Below are 19,281 nucleotides of genomic sequence, written 5' to 3' on the forward strand. Positions count from 1 at the left end.
AATCCCTTAATGAAGATGTTGTGCCCCATTTTATTTTCCTGAGCTCTGACTATGTGGAAGGCCTTAGCAGAGAGTCTTGTCCCATTGTATCCTGGAAATTAGTCCCAGAAGCTTTTCCAGCCACATGGAAAATCCAAGTAGACATTCACAGTTCAAGACAGAAATTGGCAGTGTGTATTTTGTCCTTCAGAGCAAAGCTCCTCCTGTTTTTCTTCAAATCCTTGTATTTCACACTTGCAGTGTACTTGTGGCAGTTTGCAAAAAGCCGGTTTGGCTTTGCAATATTTGTTATCCACAGATACTGACAAGTTGTAATAGGATAATGATACTGCTGTGAAAAAAAGTCTGATTTGTTCCCCAAAGTCCACACCTAATGCTCAGTAAAAACTGAAATTAACAGGGTTGTAGATGTATATAAAAGGAGAAAACCACTAACAACTGTTAAAAATCATTCTACTTTATTTTCACGTGACTCTTAACAGTGCTTTGTGCCTTTACTGTGCAAGCTCATCTCATCTTGGGTACTATTTAGAGTGTAGGAGTTTGCAATGCCTACACTAGTGCTTATTTCTCAAATGCAAAATGGAAAAGTGCCTAAAAAGAGGCAGTCGAAGAATGTTGTTAAATATTAAAACATCTGCTTTTGTAATTGTATTTTCATTTATTTGGCCAACATAGGTAAATTAAGTGTGATCCTAATATCCTGTCTTCTTCCACATCTTCATTTTTTGGCAGAGAGCTTTACTTTATAATGTTGCCATTAATGAAATATGTACGCTATTGACAGCATACTGAAGTGAAACTTACTTCTAACCGTCTAATGTTTCTTTTTTCCTTTACATCAGAATGCTAAAGTGAAAAAAAGCTTTTATTTTTAAACTATTTGCTATTAAATCCCTCCCCAAAGCCTTTTAATTTCTGTTTTAATACTTCTTTCTAGAAACAAAAACATTTTAAAAAAATGATGCCTTCTCTCTAGCAAAGGCAGAGAAAACAGTTCTAAATCAGATTGAGCCTCTACATTATGGGGACCATCAAATCCTTCACTCTAGCAGTTGCCTCAGCAGAGAAAACATATTAAGGTGGTTAGGATCATTTTAATTAGATTAAGGTCCCATATATGACTGTCTAACTTTTTGAGGAACAGAGAAAGGGCAATAATACATCTGAAGGTCATCTGAGACTCTCTAACAGACTGTGATACACAGACTAATTGTTAAATAGAGGAAAAATTGAGTTCTCGGGTTAACTTGTGTCAGCACCCAAAGCAAGGAAAGGATTTTCCTATGTTTCTGGTTAGGATCAGTTCTGTAGGTTTTCTTGCAGCACTTATCTCAAGCACTGCAACAGATTGTAGGTGTGTGTCCAGATTGCATTAGCAATCCCCTTTTATAACTGCAAACAAAGTTTATTCTGAAGTTATAAAGGTCACCATAGTAATAGCACAACTGGTTGACATGACATATAACCATGACCTATTTTATAGTTCTCTTCAAAGATTTTTAATATTCATCAGAGAAAGTCTGGGAAGTGGGTACTTTATTTACTCAGTGAAAGCTTATAAAATAGCTGTATTAAAAATTTTATATATATCTATGATTTTAATTTATTACCCTTTTTTGTTGTTTCTCAAATATATTGTGTTCTGAATGCTGTTGACAGAGTAACAATGTTTCATTATACCACAAGGCTCTATTTATGGGCAATCCATATTAAAAAAAAATAAAATAAAAAGGTTGTTTCTCATGTTTAGCTCCAAAACTAAATTTGACCTGGCTTTATTTAGCATGCTTGGGCAAGCAGCGCTCCGTCTCCTGAGAGATTAACATTGTAAACGAGTTATACAGGTGACTCAAATCCAGTTAATCTCACATAAAGAATGTTAATTGCATTGGCAATGGCATTCACTCTGATCACTTTATAGCTGTATAATTAGCTATTGGACATATTCAAGGGGTTGTCTGAGTGATACAAATACAGGAAACAACATGAGAGAGAACTTGTTCTTTCCTGATTCACACTGTGCAAAATGCAGAGATGATGGAAAAATGGAAATAGCCATTATTGGTATTTGCATGTCCTTGCTCACTGGGATCTGTACTTACACAGCTATTTATTTTCTAGCAAAGTGTTAACTGTTTTGGAAAATACACAGTTTGAGAACCTGATCTAAAACAAACATGTATGTATACTCCCAAATTGCCTTGATGTGGAATCAAGTGATTTACTTAATGACCTTTGGGCCATTTACTGTCTTATCAGCTGGGTTGTCCTCAAAATGTGATAGCAATTCATTTTCTCATCTCCTGTATAGAAGCATTTACAACCACAAGTAACAATTTTATAAATATGTATCTGTTAGTTTCTTAGCTATTTACACACAGCTTTTATAACCATGGTCTAAAATAAGTTTTGAATGCAGACCAAGCCAACGTACAGGCACATGCAGAGTTATTTAAATTCAATGTGGATGAACAAGGGTCTCTAAATCACCTATAAGGATGCTGATCTGGATCTAAATTTCCTGATTTACGATCATCCCTTGAAAAACAAATACCAAAATGCAGAGCGTATTGTGTATGAGCTCAGAGCAGGGGTTGGTCTGAGCTCTTCTTAGGAGAGAAGTTGTGAATAAGATACTGTTGCAAATTTATAGAAAGTTTCATTAAGATAATCTCTTCTAGATCCACATAATTACAGACAAGCCAAGTGCGTTGCTTAGCATTAAGGTTAACAACTAATGCTTTTGTTACTGGTTGGAAATGCCTGATTGGAAAACTGATTTATTTTATTTTTTTAAATTGACGAAATAGTTCATTCTTCTCTAAGAACGTTGAAGTTCCTGCAGTTTGGAGGTAACAAGGGTGATTGGAGGGAAATGGAGAATGATTGGAAGGAGAGGGATGGAGGAAACTTTTTGTCCTGAGAAGTGCAGGTCCCTCCTACTGAATAACAGGGACCTAAAATTTGGTAGGAAACAGCTACACTATGCTGGACATGTAATTTTTTTCTTGTCCAAAATTTTTTCACTAAATTTAGCAAATTATGCACCTCTCTCTCAAAAAAAAAAAAAAAAATTGTCAATTCATACACCAGAGCCACCAGGTAGAATGCAGGTCTGCACAGCATTTTCCTGCAACTGCACTGCACTCCTGCTGCTGTCACTCTCCTGGGGTGATACTTGGTTACTTCAACCAATTTTTCTTCTGTTAATCTTGTGGATGGGCTGTATCTGGGTGGCACAGAGAAAAGAAGCTCCAGTTGAACTGTAGTTCAAACACCCAGTGGAGAAGAGTCAGTTTGCTGTTGGGCATGAAGAAGTGAGAGCCATAGATAGTTGGAAGGGAGACTGGACTTGTGAACTTCTGGGTTCCAGCTGTGAAATGCAATATTCTGAGCTAGGAGGTGACAAATCAGCTAAGGAAGCAGTCAGCAGCTGGAAAGAGCTGGTACAGCCAGTGGCTGCAACGGAGAGGGACCTGAGGCACTGTCACAGCCTGGCAAAGACACACAGGTGAGGGTGGGAGTAATCCCAGCTGGAGACTGGGAAAGGTCAGGAGATTACGTGCACAGGGAAGAAAATGTCTGATGAAGCACACTCAGGACAAGGAGCTGTAGCGAAGGTTATATATGGCTTGTACACAGACTTGAAACAGGGAATAAAGACTGAGATTTCAAGTTGCAGAGGGAAACTAGAACTGAATTTACTTGCCCAAATGCTGCTGGAACCTGCAAGTCCCTGGCAGGACTAGGAATGGAACAAAAGCAATAGCTTAGGAGAAATGGGGAGAAGAATCTCTGCCCTTTAGTCATGTTTTTATCTCTAGCATCTGGAAAAGTGCTATAGATTCTTGAGCATGTCTATTCTTCTGCTGACAAAATATGGTTTTCCCTGCCAATAGGTCCCCCTGCTAGTATCATGGAATTCCTATGTGATGCTGTCACTCATTTACATAATTGTTAACAGGTGGTTTGGTGTGCCTTAATTTCTGTCTTAATATTCTGATTTGTAAAAATGGTGAACATTTTATAAGCTGCAACTGAATTCAATGGAAGCTGAGCTTTGAACACACAAAATTAATGCTAAATTCTCAAAAAAAACCCTGCCAGTTTTGCACCTCAGGTTGAGCATCAGTATTTAGCAGATATTTTTTACCTTGATTTCTTAGATCTCCGTCGCACCTCAGAGAGAAGCTATGAAAATAAGTGAATTGTTTATGAAGCATTAAGATAGGTGTAATGGAGGTCATGAGGAAATTAATAATTCTGCCTGTGAAGTGAAGTTTGAGTAGTATGACAGGAGGCCACCCACTAAACGGTACAACTAAAGTAAAATATTAAACACCTGCTTATTAAATGAATACCAACAATCTGGAGATGTTTGAGGAAAAAATAGTATGTGATCATATAATTGCAACCAGTCCTGTAAGGCATAAACAGAAAGGAAGTGATTAAAGGGCACACAGACAGTCTTAGTTCTGGCACTGAGGTGCTGCGTGCTTGATTTTGCAGCCTTATTAATGGTCTTCTAATGTTGTGTTTTGGTGGTTTTGGTGGTTTTTTTTTAATTATTTGGATATAATAAACATGGATAGCCAACCCATAAACTCAGCTCTCTAGTTATCAAGACAAACAGCCCGAGTCATAATCTGGTATTGCTTATATTTGTGTGAATTTTGAATAATTTTTTAAGTTACATCATACCCTTCAACTTTCTGAGAAGGAAATGTGAAGCATAGTGTGTAACCAGCTTTAAATGTCTTTATAATAAATCTCTGTCTTCAGTGGAAATACTGCTTCATATAAACCCAGTCTTATAATGGTTTGACTAGCATAAATAACCTATGACAATAAAAGTGTGGTATGGCTAGGAGAGGACAGAAGAAAATTTATGCAATCCAAAAGCAACTTGGAAACTAACCCCAGTGACATCCTTTCAAATGAAATTACCGGTACTTTGAGTTTGTACCAGTATAACTGAGATCAGATTGTGGCTCTGCATCTGGATTTTAAGCAGGCCTGTACAACATTATGATGATTAATAATATTTGTAGCCATGCAGGCTAACATAACAAGGATAAACAGAACTTATTATTCAGACCTTAATTTAGTTTTCCATGGTGAAGTTAGCGATGGGGATCAGGAAAGCTCTGACCCCCTGTCCGATAGTCCACAATTGCCTGGGATGCATAACACAGAGTTTACATTTTCCTCTGAAGCATCAAGATATTGATTATCGCCAAAGGCAGGCTATCTCCATTGGCAGCTCATATATTGCTAGAACAGGCAGGAGCTTTTAGACCATGCTCTGTGTGTACAGTGGTGCAGAGCCAAAAAGTTCACACGGAAGGGCATGGTCTTGGAGACCTCTCCACTGGTGGGGCAGGTGGGCAGTCAGTGCTAGCACAGGTTCTTTCTGGTGGCACTCAGCTCTTGCGTGAGGGCTGGATGCGACAGCCCTTGCCTCTCCCGCTTGGCAGTCATCTTCCAGGCTCTTTGTGCACATCATCAGTTCCACTTGTCTGAATTTGTGGAGCTCAGCCTCCTTTCTTCATTCTGTGAATCAGTAAACAAAAAGATGCTGAAATGTCAAAAGTGTTCATTTCAACCCTCTGACTCACTAAGGAATTTTAATGTCTCTTTCAAGAACGGCCCACGTTTCTCAGGCGACCGATTAACCAAGTGGTGCTGGAGGAGGAGGCCGTGGATTTCCGGTGCCAGGTGCAGGGGGATCCCACACCCACAGTCCGGTGGAAGAAAGATGATGCAGACTTACCGAGAGGAAGGTGAGAGCAACATTCACGTTCCCCACACTTTCAAATCTCAATTGCTGAGTAATGCTAGAATCACTCCCTACTACTTACAGTTTGTTATTTGACGTTATGGCCGAGATTTATTTCCCATATTGCTGGTCTTTGGCACTACAAAACCTGTTCCAGAGCCAGCTGAGCCAGGAAACCCAGTCTGGGTTGAATTGTCCAGGTAACGGATTCCTGTGGAAGGAAGGAAAGTGACACGTAAGTATTGTGAGCACATGGGTGTTCACCGAATTTGCTAAAGAAAGTGAAGATGCCTTAGGAATGTACTAGTGATAGTAGCCTTCATAATGATATCACGGTATCAACATGCTGATACCAAAAGGGAAAAAACTTGGCTGGACAGTTACAGAGCCTCTCTGTTGCACTAGCAGGATGAATTAGAAGCAGAGTGCTGTGGTGGGCTTTGCTGGCTCCTTAGCTCATGTCCGTTAAGTCTCAGAGAGAAACCTTCCTCTTGAGGAAACAAAAAACCAAACTAGTAGAAGTTGAAATCTGGAATAGGCCCCCTGTGTTCAAGAAAGATTCATTAAGTCTGGAACAAATGTGGAGAAAATTCCAGAGTGAGCAGGGGATGAGAATCTGTCCTACAAAAGGACATTAAATTAGCTTGGCTCCTTTCAGCTAATCAAACAGTTTGGTCTTTGCTTTCTGGAACTCTTTCTAGTTTTGATGCTGAATCATTATTGGATTAAAAATTCTTAACACAGAAATAGATGTGGGAACAGGAATGAGAACCCAGGTCTCCATAACCAAACCAATCCTTCTGGTCCCGTGAGTCCTGATTCGCTTTCGCACAGTGCTGTTAATTTCAATAGGAGACGTGAATAGTGCCTTTTTTTTTTCCCCACCACAGTTGATTGTTCTTATCCATCACTGTTGGTTATTTCTGGGATGTTGTTGATGGAATTTGAAGAAAGGAAAAAAAAAATATCTAAAAATCTAAATCTTCTGTTCTTCAAACAGGTGCTTTAAACACTGGACTTAGGTAGGCTGGCTGCCAGTGTTATTTCTGCTCCTCCAATCATGATCTTAAAAAAAGAGCAGCTGCAATGGTGTTTGTGACTAGTTTGTGTCAGTGTATATTGAGAGCTGTGAGCACACTACTAGACTGGGCCTAACTAAAACAAGTTAGACGTTGTCTGCTTTCTTTATCACAGTGTGCTTTACATCTTCAACCCAAGAAGGTGAAAAATGTGGTAAGACATTTAGCAGTCTTCATCTGCTTGCTAAATATGGCGCTTAGGGTCACATGCACTTTCATGAAAAGCAATGGCAAAATTCCTCAGAGTCATACAGCACTTAGTCATGTTTACATCTTGGGTTAATATTTTTTGTTTCTCAATTTCTAAATCTTTAACAAAACCCCAAAAGTCAAATTAGAGAATACCTGGTTTAGTTTCCACATTCTCAACTCTGTGAGATGTCTTACAGTTCTTCAGTTAAATATATTAATATAATGATACATAATCTAGAAAAAAACATTTTAAAATTAATTTCCTTGCAATTTAAAAACATTTTAAAATGACGTAGCTTTTTTGCTAATTATATTGATCGATGTGTATGCATGTAGTACATAAAATATTAATTTGAAGAGCAGACTTTTGGATGGCAGGGTGAATTTTTCTTTTTACTTGCTATTTAACTGTGTATTGTAGGGTAGTCCATTGTAAATACGTTGTGCTTCTGTGATTTATTCTTGCTGTTGTGCTACTTCTGTTGTTTTAAACCATATCTGCTTCTAGATCTCGTAAGCAGAAGTAATAGATTATGAACCAGCCTTTGCTTAGGTTGAAATTTTATTATGTTTTTTTAATGACTATATTCCTTCTTTTTCTTTTATATCTTACTGTGAAAAACAGTACTACGTGCTTTGAGGTATTTTTTCTGTTCATTCATGATGTATTTTAAAGGAAGAGGAAATGTAACAGGAAGCACAGGAAGAGTTTTCACTGGGCTTTTAACTAAGAGAAGAGAAGGTTCATCAGATACATTCTGATTATAGTCAACTTCAGGCTCAGAAACTACTCACAATGTTTTGCAGTGTTTTTACACTGCTATTTAACATTTCATTAATTGTGTTTTGGCATCTTAAAACAGAATGTGGGTATGTCTTCATTTATGTCTGCTTCCCAGAACACAGGAGGAGTTGGTAAAGAAGGGTCAAGGTTGCAGAATATCTCACTGGAGACCACCTCAGGTGATAAAGGACTACTACTGTCCCTGCTCATGTAGTAGATTACCACTACCTGAGCCACATGGATTGTGGTCATCTAGTAGAGTCCAACATCTGCATTTCAAAAGCAAATACCTCTGGTGATCAGGACTGTATGTTTTCTTTTCTAAAATGTATCATTTGTATGGCAAGATATGTGAGCAGAGTCTTCACTGTTCAAAAAGTGGAAATTTCCAAACCATGCTGCATGATGCTTAATCAAGGAGGATAAACTTGGAAGATCTGAAAGAAAAGCTATTTTTTTTTCTGGATTTTTTTAATGCAAGCGAAGAAATTTGCCCAGGTATGGTGTGAATGAATGGATGGATGAGAAAATGATAATATAGCAACTTTATAAATTAAGAGAATTTCTAAGTGTTTCCTCCTTGATGAGGTGGGAGATTTTTTTTTTCTTTTTTGAGGTAAAAACAAAATTAGTTTTCAGCATCTGAGCTCCTGTATTTTAAGCATTTTAACATCTACAGTGAAATACGAAACCCTCAAGGAATTACCTTTGTTATTCTTCATACATGCATAAATCCTTCTTCTGAGCAGATCTTTGCAGCTATTTGTCTTACAGCTTTCAATACCAATTTCCTGTTTCTACAGCTAACAATGTTCTTTGCACATCTGTCTGTTTTTGTTTTTTTCAATAAGTTCTTTTTGTCTTCATCCCTAGATTACGAGACAATTATAATAGGTACCTGTTTCAACAATTACTGCAAATTTTTTAAATGTATCTATTGTTAGTTCAGTTTTCAAAAGTGTCTAGTTCTGTGATAGCAAAGTGGGATAAACTGAAATTTTGTTCATTTTGTTTCTGTAGTTTTCTTTTGGTGAATGCCAGAATCAGTGATACTGGATCCGTGGTCTTTCAGAAATCCTTCTCTGTTTTTCCATCCTACTTCCTCTTAGCTTTTTTAGTGACACATGTGAAAGCAAAGAGAAAAGTAATCACAGTAATTTCTAGTGACAAATATAAACAGTATTGCTGTACCGATTGGTGTGTTGAGTAATAACTGGAAAATAATTTCAGGCTGTTACAGTTTTAATTATAAAGGTCCCTGGTGAACTGTAAGCATCTGCAGTTGCAATTGGATTGAATGAGGAAAAAAACAACTTCTAAAGAAATTATTATTTTTGAAAGTATGACTATTTCAAAAAAAAAATTAATTTGGCCATTTTGTTGAATTGTCTATGTAATTACCCAGAAATTTATGAACAACCATGCTTTAAGACTGAGAGCAGATAGACATAAGTTTATTCTAAGGGTGCAAGGCTTCATTCCAAACTGTAGCTATTTTGAATTGGTGATCCAAGACAGCTGAGATAGTATATATTTTGAATTTAAAATCTTTAAGTGATTGTTATAGTGGAAGTTTTCAAAATAGGAAAAATAGGTCTCACTAGCAGTGAAAGGCAGTTACTTGTCCCACAACCTCTAGACCTGACATGAGATTTCAGAGACTGTGGTATACATCATGGAGCTCTTCTGTGTATGGCTGGGCAGGAATTAAGAAAGCGACAAGAAGGGCCAGGTAGAAACAGTGTTGTGACTTATGTATGCTAACTGTTTTCATAGTTCTTTTGCATTGTTATGGTAATGAATTAATTTAATTCTTCAGACTTGAAAATTCTTTTTAGAGCTTAAACCAATCCCAGCAAAGTAGTAACTTGCTATTAAAAATGTTGATACTGCACCAACAGGGAGAAACAAAGTACAATGTGAAGTCTGGGGTGTGTAAAGCTTTTTTCCACAAGCTATCCATTTCGAATCAGTGACCCAAGACTGAAATGCAGTGTGAATCAAGAGTAGAGGCTCATGGTGTGTATTTTATTTTAATTGCTCAAAAAATTCAGCGTCACACTGTAGCTGGCACAGTACACAAAGGCTAGGGAATAGTTAATCAAGTATGAATCATATCAAACTATTGGACATGAACAGGATATTGTGGGGTCACCACTCCTATGCCTTTGGCTGAAATACTAGGTTCATTATTTCATGAATAGAATTTGTTTTCATTATAAGTGACACAAGGAAATGACACAAAAATTGTACTGAAGTGTCTCAGACAATTGTGGCCACACATAATGACCAGGACATATTGAAAATTAAATAAAAATTGTCTTTATACATTGAAGTCTTTTTCCAGCCACATGTTCAGGTAGCTTTCCCTTTGATGTCTGCCTGGCAGAAATAGAGATTATACTTTCCTGCTAAGGAGCTGACGGTCTCCTCTGTGGTGAGGAGCTCAATATGGCCTGGATCAACTTTTGATTTGTCTGCTTTTTACCCCTGGTAACAGGAAGAAAGTGATATTTTTTGAGAGCCTCCAGTATGAGAGTGGCATATCTATGACTAGCAATTTAATGAAATTTGAATAAGGTTTGTGCAGTGTTTCATGCCTTCAAATTTTCTAGTGAAGCCGAAGAGAGCAGCTGCGTAGTCTGTAATTACATAGCAAGTAATACAGATTTTTATATTTTTTTTTAGGAAGTGAAGAGATTTTCAATTACAAGTTAAAATTTATGACACACTATAATAACTGTTTAAACCTTTTACACAGAAGAAGCTAGCAGTGCCAGCTCTTTGGGAGAGTGAGGTTAGCTCAGCAAATGTATTTTTCAGTTGCCTTAAAAATGACTGAGTAGCAATCACATGGGCCTTTTTTTTTTTGCATTCCAGCCCAGAACAGCTGGTTTAGCTCAGTAAATACATCTTTAATGAAATTACAACCTGCTCTTGTAAGTTGCATTTACAGGCACTGTCTGATTAGATGAATATTGTACTAGAGATGAAAAGTGGCAACTGCACCAGCAGGAAGAGGTATTTGTTTTACGTTCCACCCACGCAAAGGGAGTGTAGGCAGAAAAACCAAGAGTGATGCTTCAGAACAAAAATGGTGCATAGTTGACACAGAGTATATTGCTAAGTGTTAAGAGATTGTAGGTTATTCAATGAAACAGAGCAGTGACACAGCAGTGAAAATCACAAACAGCACAGTAAGATTTCTTATTTACTAAAGATTGGGAATATTAATTAAAAATTATTTGGGAAAAAATGCATCCTTAATGCATAGTCTTAACTTAGAAGAAGTTATGTGTTAGCTCCAACAACAGAAGTCTGTGTAGATGTTAGTCTTGCTGTGTTTTTAAAACTGGACTCTGTGTACCTGAAAAGTAATTGCATGCACGTAGCCTGGGCAGAAATACTGTCTGTCATATTTCTGATATCTGTGCATTTTCAGTAATTACTGTAATTTTTGTGCATTCCTCCATGGCTTCTTGTGAGCTCAAAACTAAGGGTAAATTATGAAATTTTAAAAATTTCTTACTGTCTTCAAGGTTCAAATCTTTGAAAGGGATTTAAATGCAACTGACAGCAAACCTTATCCCAATAAACTCAGAAAAGTTAGATTTTTTTAAGAGGATATCCAGAAAGGGCCTGATAGCTAGAGGTGTTCTGCATTTGTATTTCTCCATGATCACATGATAAAGCCCTGTAAGTCAGAGAGACGGTAAGTTTTAAGAATAAACACTGTGCTACATAATTCTATTTATATTCTATGGATGGGGTAGTGAGGTATTTAACTACAGCCTCCTCTAGATACAACCAAGGGGAGAATGACCTTTCAATGAAATATGAGTTAATAACACTACAGCGCTGTGTGCTTTGGTTGAGTTAATCTCTGTGCAGATTGTAACAAAATGCAGTCTAATGTGTATTGAAAATTAATTAGAGTAAAGAGTGTGTTTTAGTAGTGTAATGGATATAATCTTTTGTTACATCAGCAAATTTCTGTTGCAATTAATAACAATTAATGTTTTTAAATAAAGGGTCAGGGAAAAAGGATGTTTTTCATATTAGCTGTATCACATGTACTATTCATCACCTCTGGTTAGATCCAGTATGATTTGCATGCCCATCTTCTTTTCCTAAGCTAAAGCATCAAGGATAGATTAAGTCCCTTTATGAGGAGCACAGGGGAGAAGATTAGGTGTTCTTAATAGCTTGTCAAAAGGCAACAGTGAAAGACAGAGGTTTAATATTCTATTTGTATTCTTACCTACATCTGGAGGGACAAGAGGCGTTTTGCAGAGGATGTTGTTATTTTGGGTTTAATGCAGCACATGGTTGGCACAGGCCAAGCTGCAGGGCAACTTGCAGAGAGTCGGTGTAGCCTAACTGAACACAGGCAGATTTCAGCAGAGTGCAATGTAAGTGTCTTTTTAGCTGTTACATTGAATCATTTAAGGCAACTTCTGTTGGCTGTAAAGCAAGAGATATCATTTAGAGATAGAGAGGTGATGAGGGGTAAAAAGGAGACAGGGATCAGTTTATTTTTGTGTATACAGCATCAAGATGATATAGCCCAGTGCTGGTGGGGCACCCCTTCCTGTTGTTCTTTTGGCTGAGTATCCCTTTTCTCTGATTGATATATTGTCTGTCAGTGATCCCTTCCTGTTTTGTAAGTGGAAAAATATTCCTTACAGTTTTCTGAGGAATACATGGCCAAATGAAAGTGTAAATTAGGGGTTTTTTGACATTTGAAATCCCCCAAGGCATAGCATTGAATGAAGTCCTGTAAATGCATCCTCCCACAGTTACCCCAGAGGTCTATAGTCTAACCCAGTAGTTATCTCCCATTCAATTTGTGTGAAATATTAAATGCTGTGAGCAAAAGTGTTAGATGCATGGCTCTGCTAGACTGATCAGCAGAGAAACGGTTAATAACATTGACATTTAAATTGGCTTCATGTTAGGTGTCAATTCTCACCACAGAGCTGAAGAAGAGCTATTGTTTCAGGCGGTCTGTTTGGGGATGCATGAAAACAGTCTCCAGTTGCTTACATAAGGGTCAAGGTTGGGAAAATAGCTTTTCAACTCCATGGACAGCAACCATAAAGGAATTGTGTCAACAAGCAGTCCTGCCTACATGTTTTCTGTTTATGCTATGTGAACCATTGGTGATCTATGAAGTGATCACTGGCAGCGCACTCGAGATAGGATTGTGACAAGAGAATGTTTTATTTTTTATTCTCTCTTATTTAACATCATAAAATTGTTTAATTTCAGAGAATTAATGAAGTTGCTGGTGGAGTTCTGAAACAAAATTCAAAGCCGTAGCAGTAGCCTCAAACATGGATTTCTCTGAATTTTCCACTCACAGATGACTGCAGTAAATAAATGGTCTTGCAGGAAGGAGACCCAAGAAAAATTAATGTAGAATTTCACTGAGAATACTCATTCTAGTGCTTGAATCTTTCTTTAGTATCAGAAAAGCAGAGTATACCGAGTAAAAGATCAGTAATCACATAGTTTATACATTGTATTTGTAAGTTTCAGAATATTGAAGTAGCCTGCTTTCTTGAAAAGTATAAGCATATCAAACAGTTTAAGCTCACTATTATCAGTTTATTGACTGTTAAAATTATAGAATAAAAAAGTAAAGATAGTTAACTATGCAGTTTTTTTTCTGTAAATCCCTCGGGAGAACAGGGAGAGGGAAGCTGATAGTTATGTTCAAGTGGGAGTAAGATTCAAGAGCTCTGACCACAAGCGTCATTGGTGCTGCTGGAATGGCTGTCCTGCAGGGATTCCTTCTGCTTTAACTCATTCCATCCCTGCATAGGATACAAAAGTTGTCCTCTTAGTTAAAAACAAACAAACGAAGAAAAACTGTCAGTGAAAACACTGCAAGGTTACATTTCTAACCCTAAGAACTACTTTCTGGCTCCTATTGGTAAGTCCTATGTTGAGAATTACTTAACATTAGCAAAATGTACTTTTTAATAAGATGACTTCTGGCTCAACTGTAATGTTGAAGGCACTTTCGTGAAAACATTAACATTACTTCATCTTTAATTACCACTTCAAGGTTGGTTACTGATTCAAAATACAGATTAGAAGATATTTCAGTTAGTTCTCTGACAAGTTTATCATAATCATTCATCATGCTTAAGGCAAATAATAATAGACAGGCCAACACAGATTCTGTTTATTTCAAACTACTCATAATCTGTGTGCTCACGTTAACAAAAAATGCATCAAGCCATATTTAGTGAGTGCAAGATGCCAGTCTGGGCTCAGATCTTCTTACTGTGTTCCAGTCCTTGAAGTATCATTTCAATTTTTTAAAAACAGAAAGTTTTCTTTTCCTTAAAATTGATATCAGTGGCATGTGCTGAGCAGATAACCCTGAGAATCAAAGGTACTTTTCTGACGGGTGAATTTATGACACAGACATTAATAATACAAATCTCCCCAAGTGCCTGACAAATGTGTCTCATCTGTGAGGGAAAGGACTACTTCTGGTGGTAGGAGGATAGGTCTCCATGCCAAGTCATTACATGGTCTCTTAGCTCATACTTCCACCGCCGTTCCAGTTTTTGAAATGTGGAGCTCTGTCTGGAACTAAAATCAAATCAGCAGCCCATTTTGGGTAATTATCATGTGGTAATTCCCTGTGAGTACTTCTCTGTGCAAACAGAGATGTAGAGGTAAAAGATGGAGCCTGCATCAGTTTAGATAGAGTTTACTGGGTCACTGACTCCCAAACATAAGTTTTGTTCTTCACTTCTGTTTGTTTCCAAATTATATCAAAGATAATAAAAAAGCAGTCTCGTTTTTCTTTCTTAGTTCTCTCCTGAGCACATGGCTACTAATTTTGTGAGGCACTAGTTATGTGCAGTCACACATATGTGTGTGCGTGTAAGAGTAGTACTGCATAGTGTAATGCTTCCAGAGAAGTTTGAAAACATCATTTCCTTGGACATAGGTATGGTCTCACGATGTTGGCCCAATGACTGTAACTGTTGTATACATCTTTTATGAGATTTGGGCGATTTTATTGAATGCTTTGGTTTATGGCACAGTGCAGTGTGAGTTTGTGTTTTATATTATTGCAATTGAGAGTGTCCACTGTAAGAAATCACAAATAATCTGCTGATCACAACCCATAAAAGATTTTGGACTAAAGCAGAACCTGCTGTCAGGATATTTTAAGAAAACCAAAATAGTGAATAGTAACCTGTATCACTTAGCTCTTTTTCTGGTTTGTTGGAATGAGGCCAGTGAACCATTTTATATGACTGCTTGCCTGTATGTCTCACACAAAGAAATTCAAGGTAATGTCACATTGCCTTATATCCTTCTCTAGCATGAAAGGTGTAGCCAAAGAATAAATGGGAATGTGGACACATAGGTGTGTGTGGCAGCCGTCCTCTCAGCACCTTGGGGATACCTCCCTGGTAGCTCAATTTATCATAACCATGTCTTAGAGCCACAAAGCAACAAGCAGCCTTGATTTCAGGGGTACAACAGAGTAATTTGAGACCAGTGTACACAAATATATACTTTCATGTTCTCTCTGTCACTGAATGAGGTTTAGCTAGGGAAAGAAAACCTGAAACTCCTTTATCTTTCCCTCAGAAAGCTGTCACTCACGTAGGTTTGTGCTTCTTTCTTCTTCCACTTATCAGTGCATGGGATGGAAGTGAAAAAAGAACATTTCTTGTAAGGGAGCTGGCAGTAGGGGTGGCTGCATGACCGATGGGAGTGGAAGCTCTCTGTTCTGCTTCTGGATCACACGGGGCTGAAGCAGGTAACGAGCTCGCGCTTGCTATCTCACTGCAGCTTCTCTCTGGCTCCCTCCATCTGGCACAGAGAGTCGAGGAGCCAGTGAAAAGCTGTGGCACTATACTGGGAGCTGAAGTGCCAGCACCACAAAAGAGAAGTGGAGACAGAAGCTTAAGCCTCCTCAACTACCTCCTGTTTACTCTGGTTTTGGCCAGTAGCATCTCTCTATTTGGGCTTCCTAATCATTGATGTTGTGAGTAATCTTGAAGCTTTGTGCGTGTTTTGCAAAATAGCCTGGCAAACAGGCAAAAGAAAATAGAGCAAAGTCATTTTTGTGCCATCTCTAAAAAAAAAAAAAAAGGAAAGCCTGCAAAGCCTACATGCGAAGATCCTATTATGTACATATATATTTATTTACGGGGATGTTTTAGAAGAAAATAGGTGGCTGGTATAAATGGATGTAAATTTTATGAGGCCAGTGGCATCAGTTCACAACAGTTACTATGTGACTTCTTCTCTTACAAACTCCCTTTACCAAGGAATATGAGTTTTTGAGTTGGATTTGTTGAATTTAGTAATGCATTCTTACAACTTTAAACTATGTTGCTGAAGCAAGTGCATCCTTGTATTACCAGTTAGGCCTAACTGGATATCTAGGAATGTAATGATGCCAGCTACAGACACAGTTTTGCTACCTGTGCATGTGAAAGACAAAGAGGTGCATGTATTTTGATGCACAGCTGCATGCACATTTTTGAAAATCTGAAAATCTAGGGGCTCTGTGAAGCACTCAGTAAAATGTATATCAAATGCAAAAAAAGCATATTGCTAAATCTCTTCAAGTTCAGTAAATTCTTTCTCCTTTTTTTTTTTTTTTTGATTTGATAACCATGGAAGTTTTGTGGCTGAGTATGGACAGATAAACTTTTGAATGTGGGGGGAAAAAATTATAACTGTGACAAAACCAGTTTAATTCAAGATTATTCTTAGATGCTTAAGCCAATGCATGAATCCAACCTCAGCACATTAATTTGTGATACTTAAAAACAGTTAATGTGTTTTGTTTTATTTGTTATTTGGTTGAGCAGATGGTAATGGTTTTGACACAATCCAGTTTTTTATTTTTCTTCTTTTCTTTTCTTGAAAAAAGACAAGGCTCTTTTTCCCACTTTGTCACAGCTGGTTACCAATCAATCTCAATTCACGGTACAGTGATGATAGCACATGTTGTTCAGGGGCCAAATCTGATTGGGTTGCATTTTCAGCAGTGTTTCATATCAAAAAAAATTGTGTCTGTATGGCAGTGACTGTCAGCACACTATTGTACAACTGTCATTAATCAAAACTAGCAACAATGAATGCATTCATATGTGCCAGAGACTGCCAGATTTCACTCAAAATCACCCAATTTCTATTAGAATTCCCTCACCAGCAGTGTTTTCTCATCTGCTTGTTGTTTCTCTGTTTCTTTCTTCCTTTCCAGTCCCCTGCCCCCACGCCCCCTTTCCTTCCCAGTTAATTAAAGGCAGACCTGCCCTATTACTTGTAGAACAGAAATTATGTAACATGGTGCCCAAAAGTGGCTGGTTTATACCTAGGCAGGGGCTGACTAGCTGTTTAAAAGACCTCTCCCAGCTCAGTCTGATGGCTGAAGTCTAAGCTGAACTGAAAGGTTAAACACCTCCAAATGTTTAACAAAGAGAAGTACTTAAAATCAATTAGATGGCCATAAACATGTGAAACTGATGTCTGACGCCCTATGTTTTAAGCTGAATGTTGGCATTAATTGGCTAGGAGTCAGCAATATTTGGGCAATATGTCAGAAGGTGTTTCTTGACACTGCACATATTTTGAAGGCGTTTCCTTCTTAGTGCACCAACTTAACCAGTACACTCTGGTTTTCCACCATTCCATCATCAATCCAGGAGTCTGGCAACCTCTCTCTGTGATCACTATTAGCAGTTAGAGAGGCCCTGATCCTGATTCCCAAGTGTTCAGTACCACTAACCCAGATGAGAGTTAATTTCTCCAGAAACTCAGGTGGAAAAATCTTGCTATGGGAATATGAGGCTCTGGGACGGAGATGAGACAAGATCCTGTTCAAAGACTGCGCAGGTGGATGCTTGAGAAACTGAAAACATATTGAGGCTTCACTCCTTGTTACTTCACGGTCCCTTTCTCACACGAGCTCCTTGTGCTGCTGTGGCTCAGGCTAAAAGCCAGTTTTCTTCCTTTTTCCTTCCTGCCTGCTTCATCTGTCAAAGCTCTTCACTGAACCGTGGTGACTTCTGGGGACAATGTGGGTGGAACAGATGACTGAGGGGCAGCGTATCAATACTACAGGACAGCAGATGGTTATAATGTCCCATGGGTCCATCTATGTATGAATCTAATTGCTAGGTGGCCCGTTCCGTCAGGGTGGTCCAAAAATCCAGTATAGCCTTGTTGGAGCAGCAGACCGGGAGAGCCAGACCTCTCCTCGAAGTAATTGATAACTGGGCCATGACAGTGATATGTTTACGCCACCCTCCGTTTCACGACCCAAGTGGGAGACGGTGGCTGTACCCCGGCGCTGCGTCCTGGCATGCCATGCAGCTGGCTCGTTCCCCCAGCAGCCTTTGCACAATTTGCATGATTGGCAGGTGCGAGCATAAAGGCTGCCGAAGCCTCCAAGGCAGCTGGCTGGCATGCCGGCACCAGCACAGCGGTGAGATGAAGAAGAGCGAGTCAGCTGCAGCCCAGAGCAGACCGGAGGGCCCCGTCCCAGGCTGCCTGCGGCCCAGCAAGCAGCCACTCTGTCAGATACACTCCGGCTGCCTGTCTGGTTTTTATCTCAGCAGCGGTTGTTATTTGTCTGGGGAAAAAACAAACAAACAAACAAACAAACAAACAATTAAAACAACGGGTAATAGCTGCCCAGCGTAAAGGTGGCAACTATGATTCTTATATCGAACTCATATTTATATTACAACTCATCTTAGTTTTCTCATCTTACAGGAGCTGACTACAACTTTATATTTTTAGTTCCCTAGGGCTGGCCTCATGGCAAGAAAATAAGCATTTTCTCTTGTTTGCAACTCTGTGGTCGCCAAAGACAAATAACTGCTCCATCGTTGTGGGATACTTTTGTCATATTATTGCGATTTTAAAGGGAGACAATTTGCCTTTTCTCTCTTACGAAAACAGTGATTTCTATTTGCCATCGACTAGTGCAGCACAGCATGCAAAATGACATAATTTGTGAGCAGTCGAGAAGAAATGTGCCTCAACTGCATATGGCATACTCATAGTCTCACAACATTCCTGTAGCTAATTGCATTACATTCTTATTCATCAAACATTTAAGGATGCTCTTCCATATGATGTCTATGTGTTGGGGGTTGGACTAGATGATCTGGGGGTTGGACTAGATGATCTCCAGAGGTCCCTTTCAACCCTACCCATTCTGTGATTCTGTGTTTGCTGAACAAGTTTACAAGGTCTTTACTGTATAACAAATAGAAGATAAACAAGTTTTTCTGAGTTATGTCATGAGTGTGTATACAGTGAGAAAGAGTATTGATGTCTGAAGTCTTGATCTTTCTTAAGTTTTGTGTTCCTATTTCACTGTCTGATACATGAGAATTGGAAGCTAACTCTAGATTCAAGGTGACTTAAGGTATCATGGGCTT

The 19,281-nt window shown here is 38.5% G+C and overlaps 1 protein-coding gene across 1 annotated transcript in view; it reads left to right on the forward strand.

Annotated features, from left to right (window-relative positions):
* The window catches only part of ROBO2 (roundabout, axon guidance receptor, homolog 2 (Drosophila)), a gene marked incomplete at its 5' end in the record, with an annotated part of 419,210 nt that overhangs the window by 277,210 nt on the left and 122,719 nt on the right, over positions 1-19,281 (forward strand). Inside the window, one exon of the mRNA XM_009883862.1 lies at positions 5,648-5,786. Coding sequence (XP_009882164.1) covers positions 5,648-5,786 — 139 coding nt within the window. The remainder of the gene's footprint in view (positions 1-5,647; positions 5,787-19,281) is intronic.

Source organism: Charadrius vociferus, unplaced genomic scaffold (assembly GCF_000708025.1).
Source record: "Charadrius vociferus isolate BGI_N301 unplaced genomic scaffold, ASM70802v2 scaffold414, whole genome shotgun sequence".
Classification (NCBI taxonomy): domain Eukaryota; kingdom Metazoa; phylum Chordata; class Aves; order Charadriiformes; family Charadriidae; genus Charadrius; species Charadrius vociferus.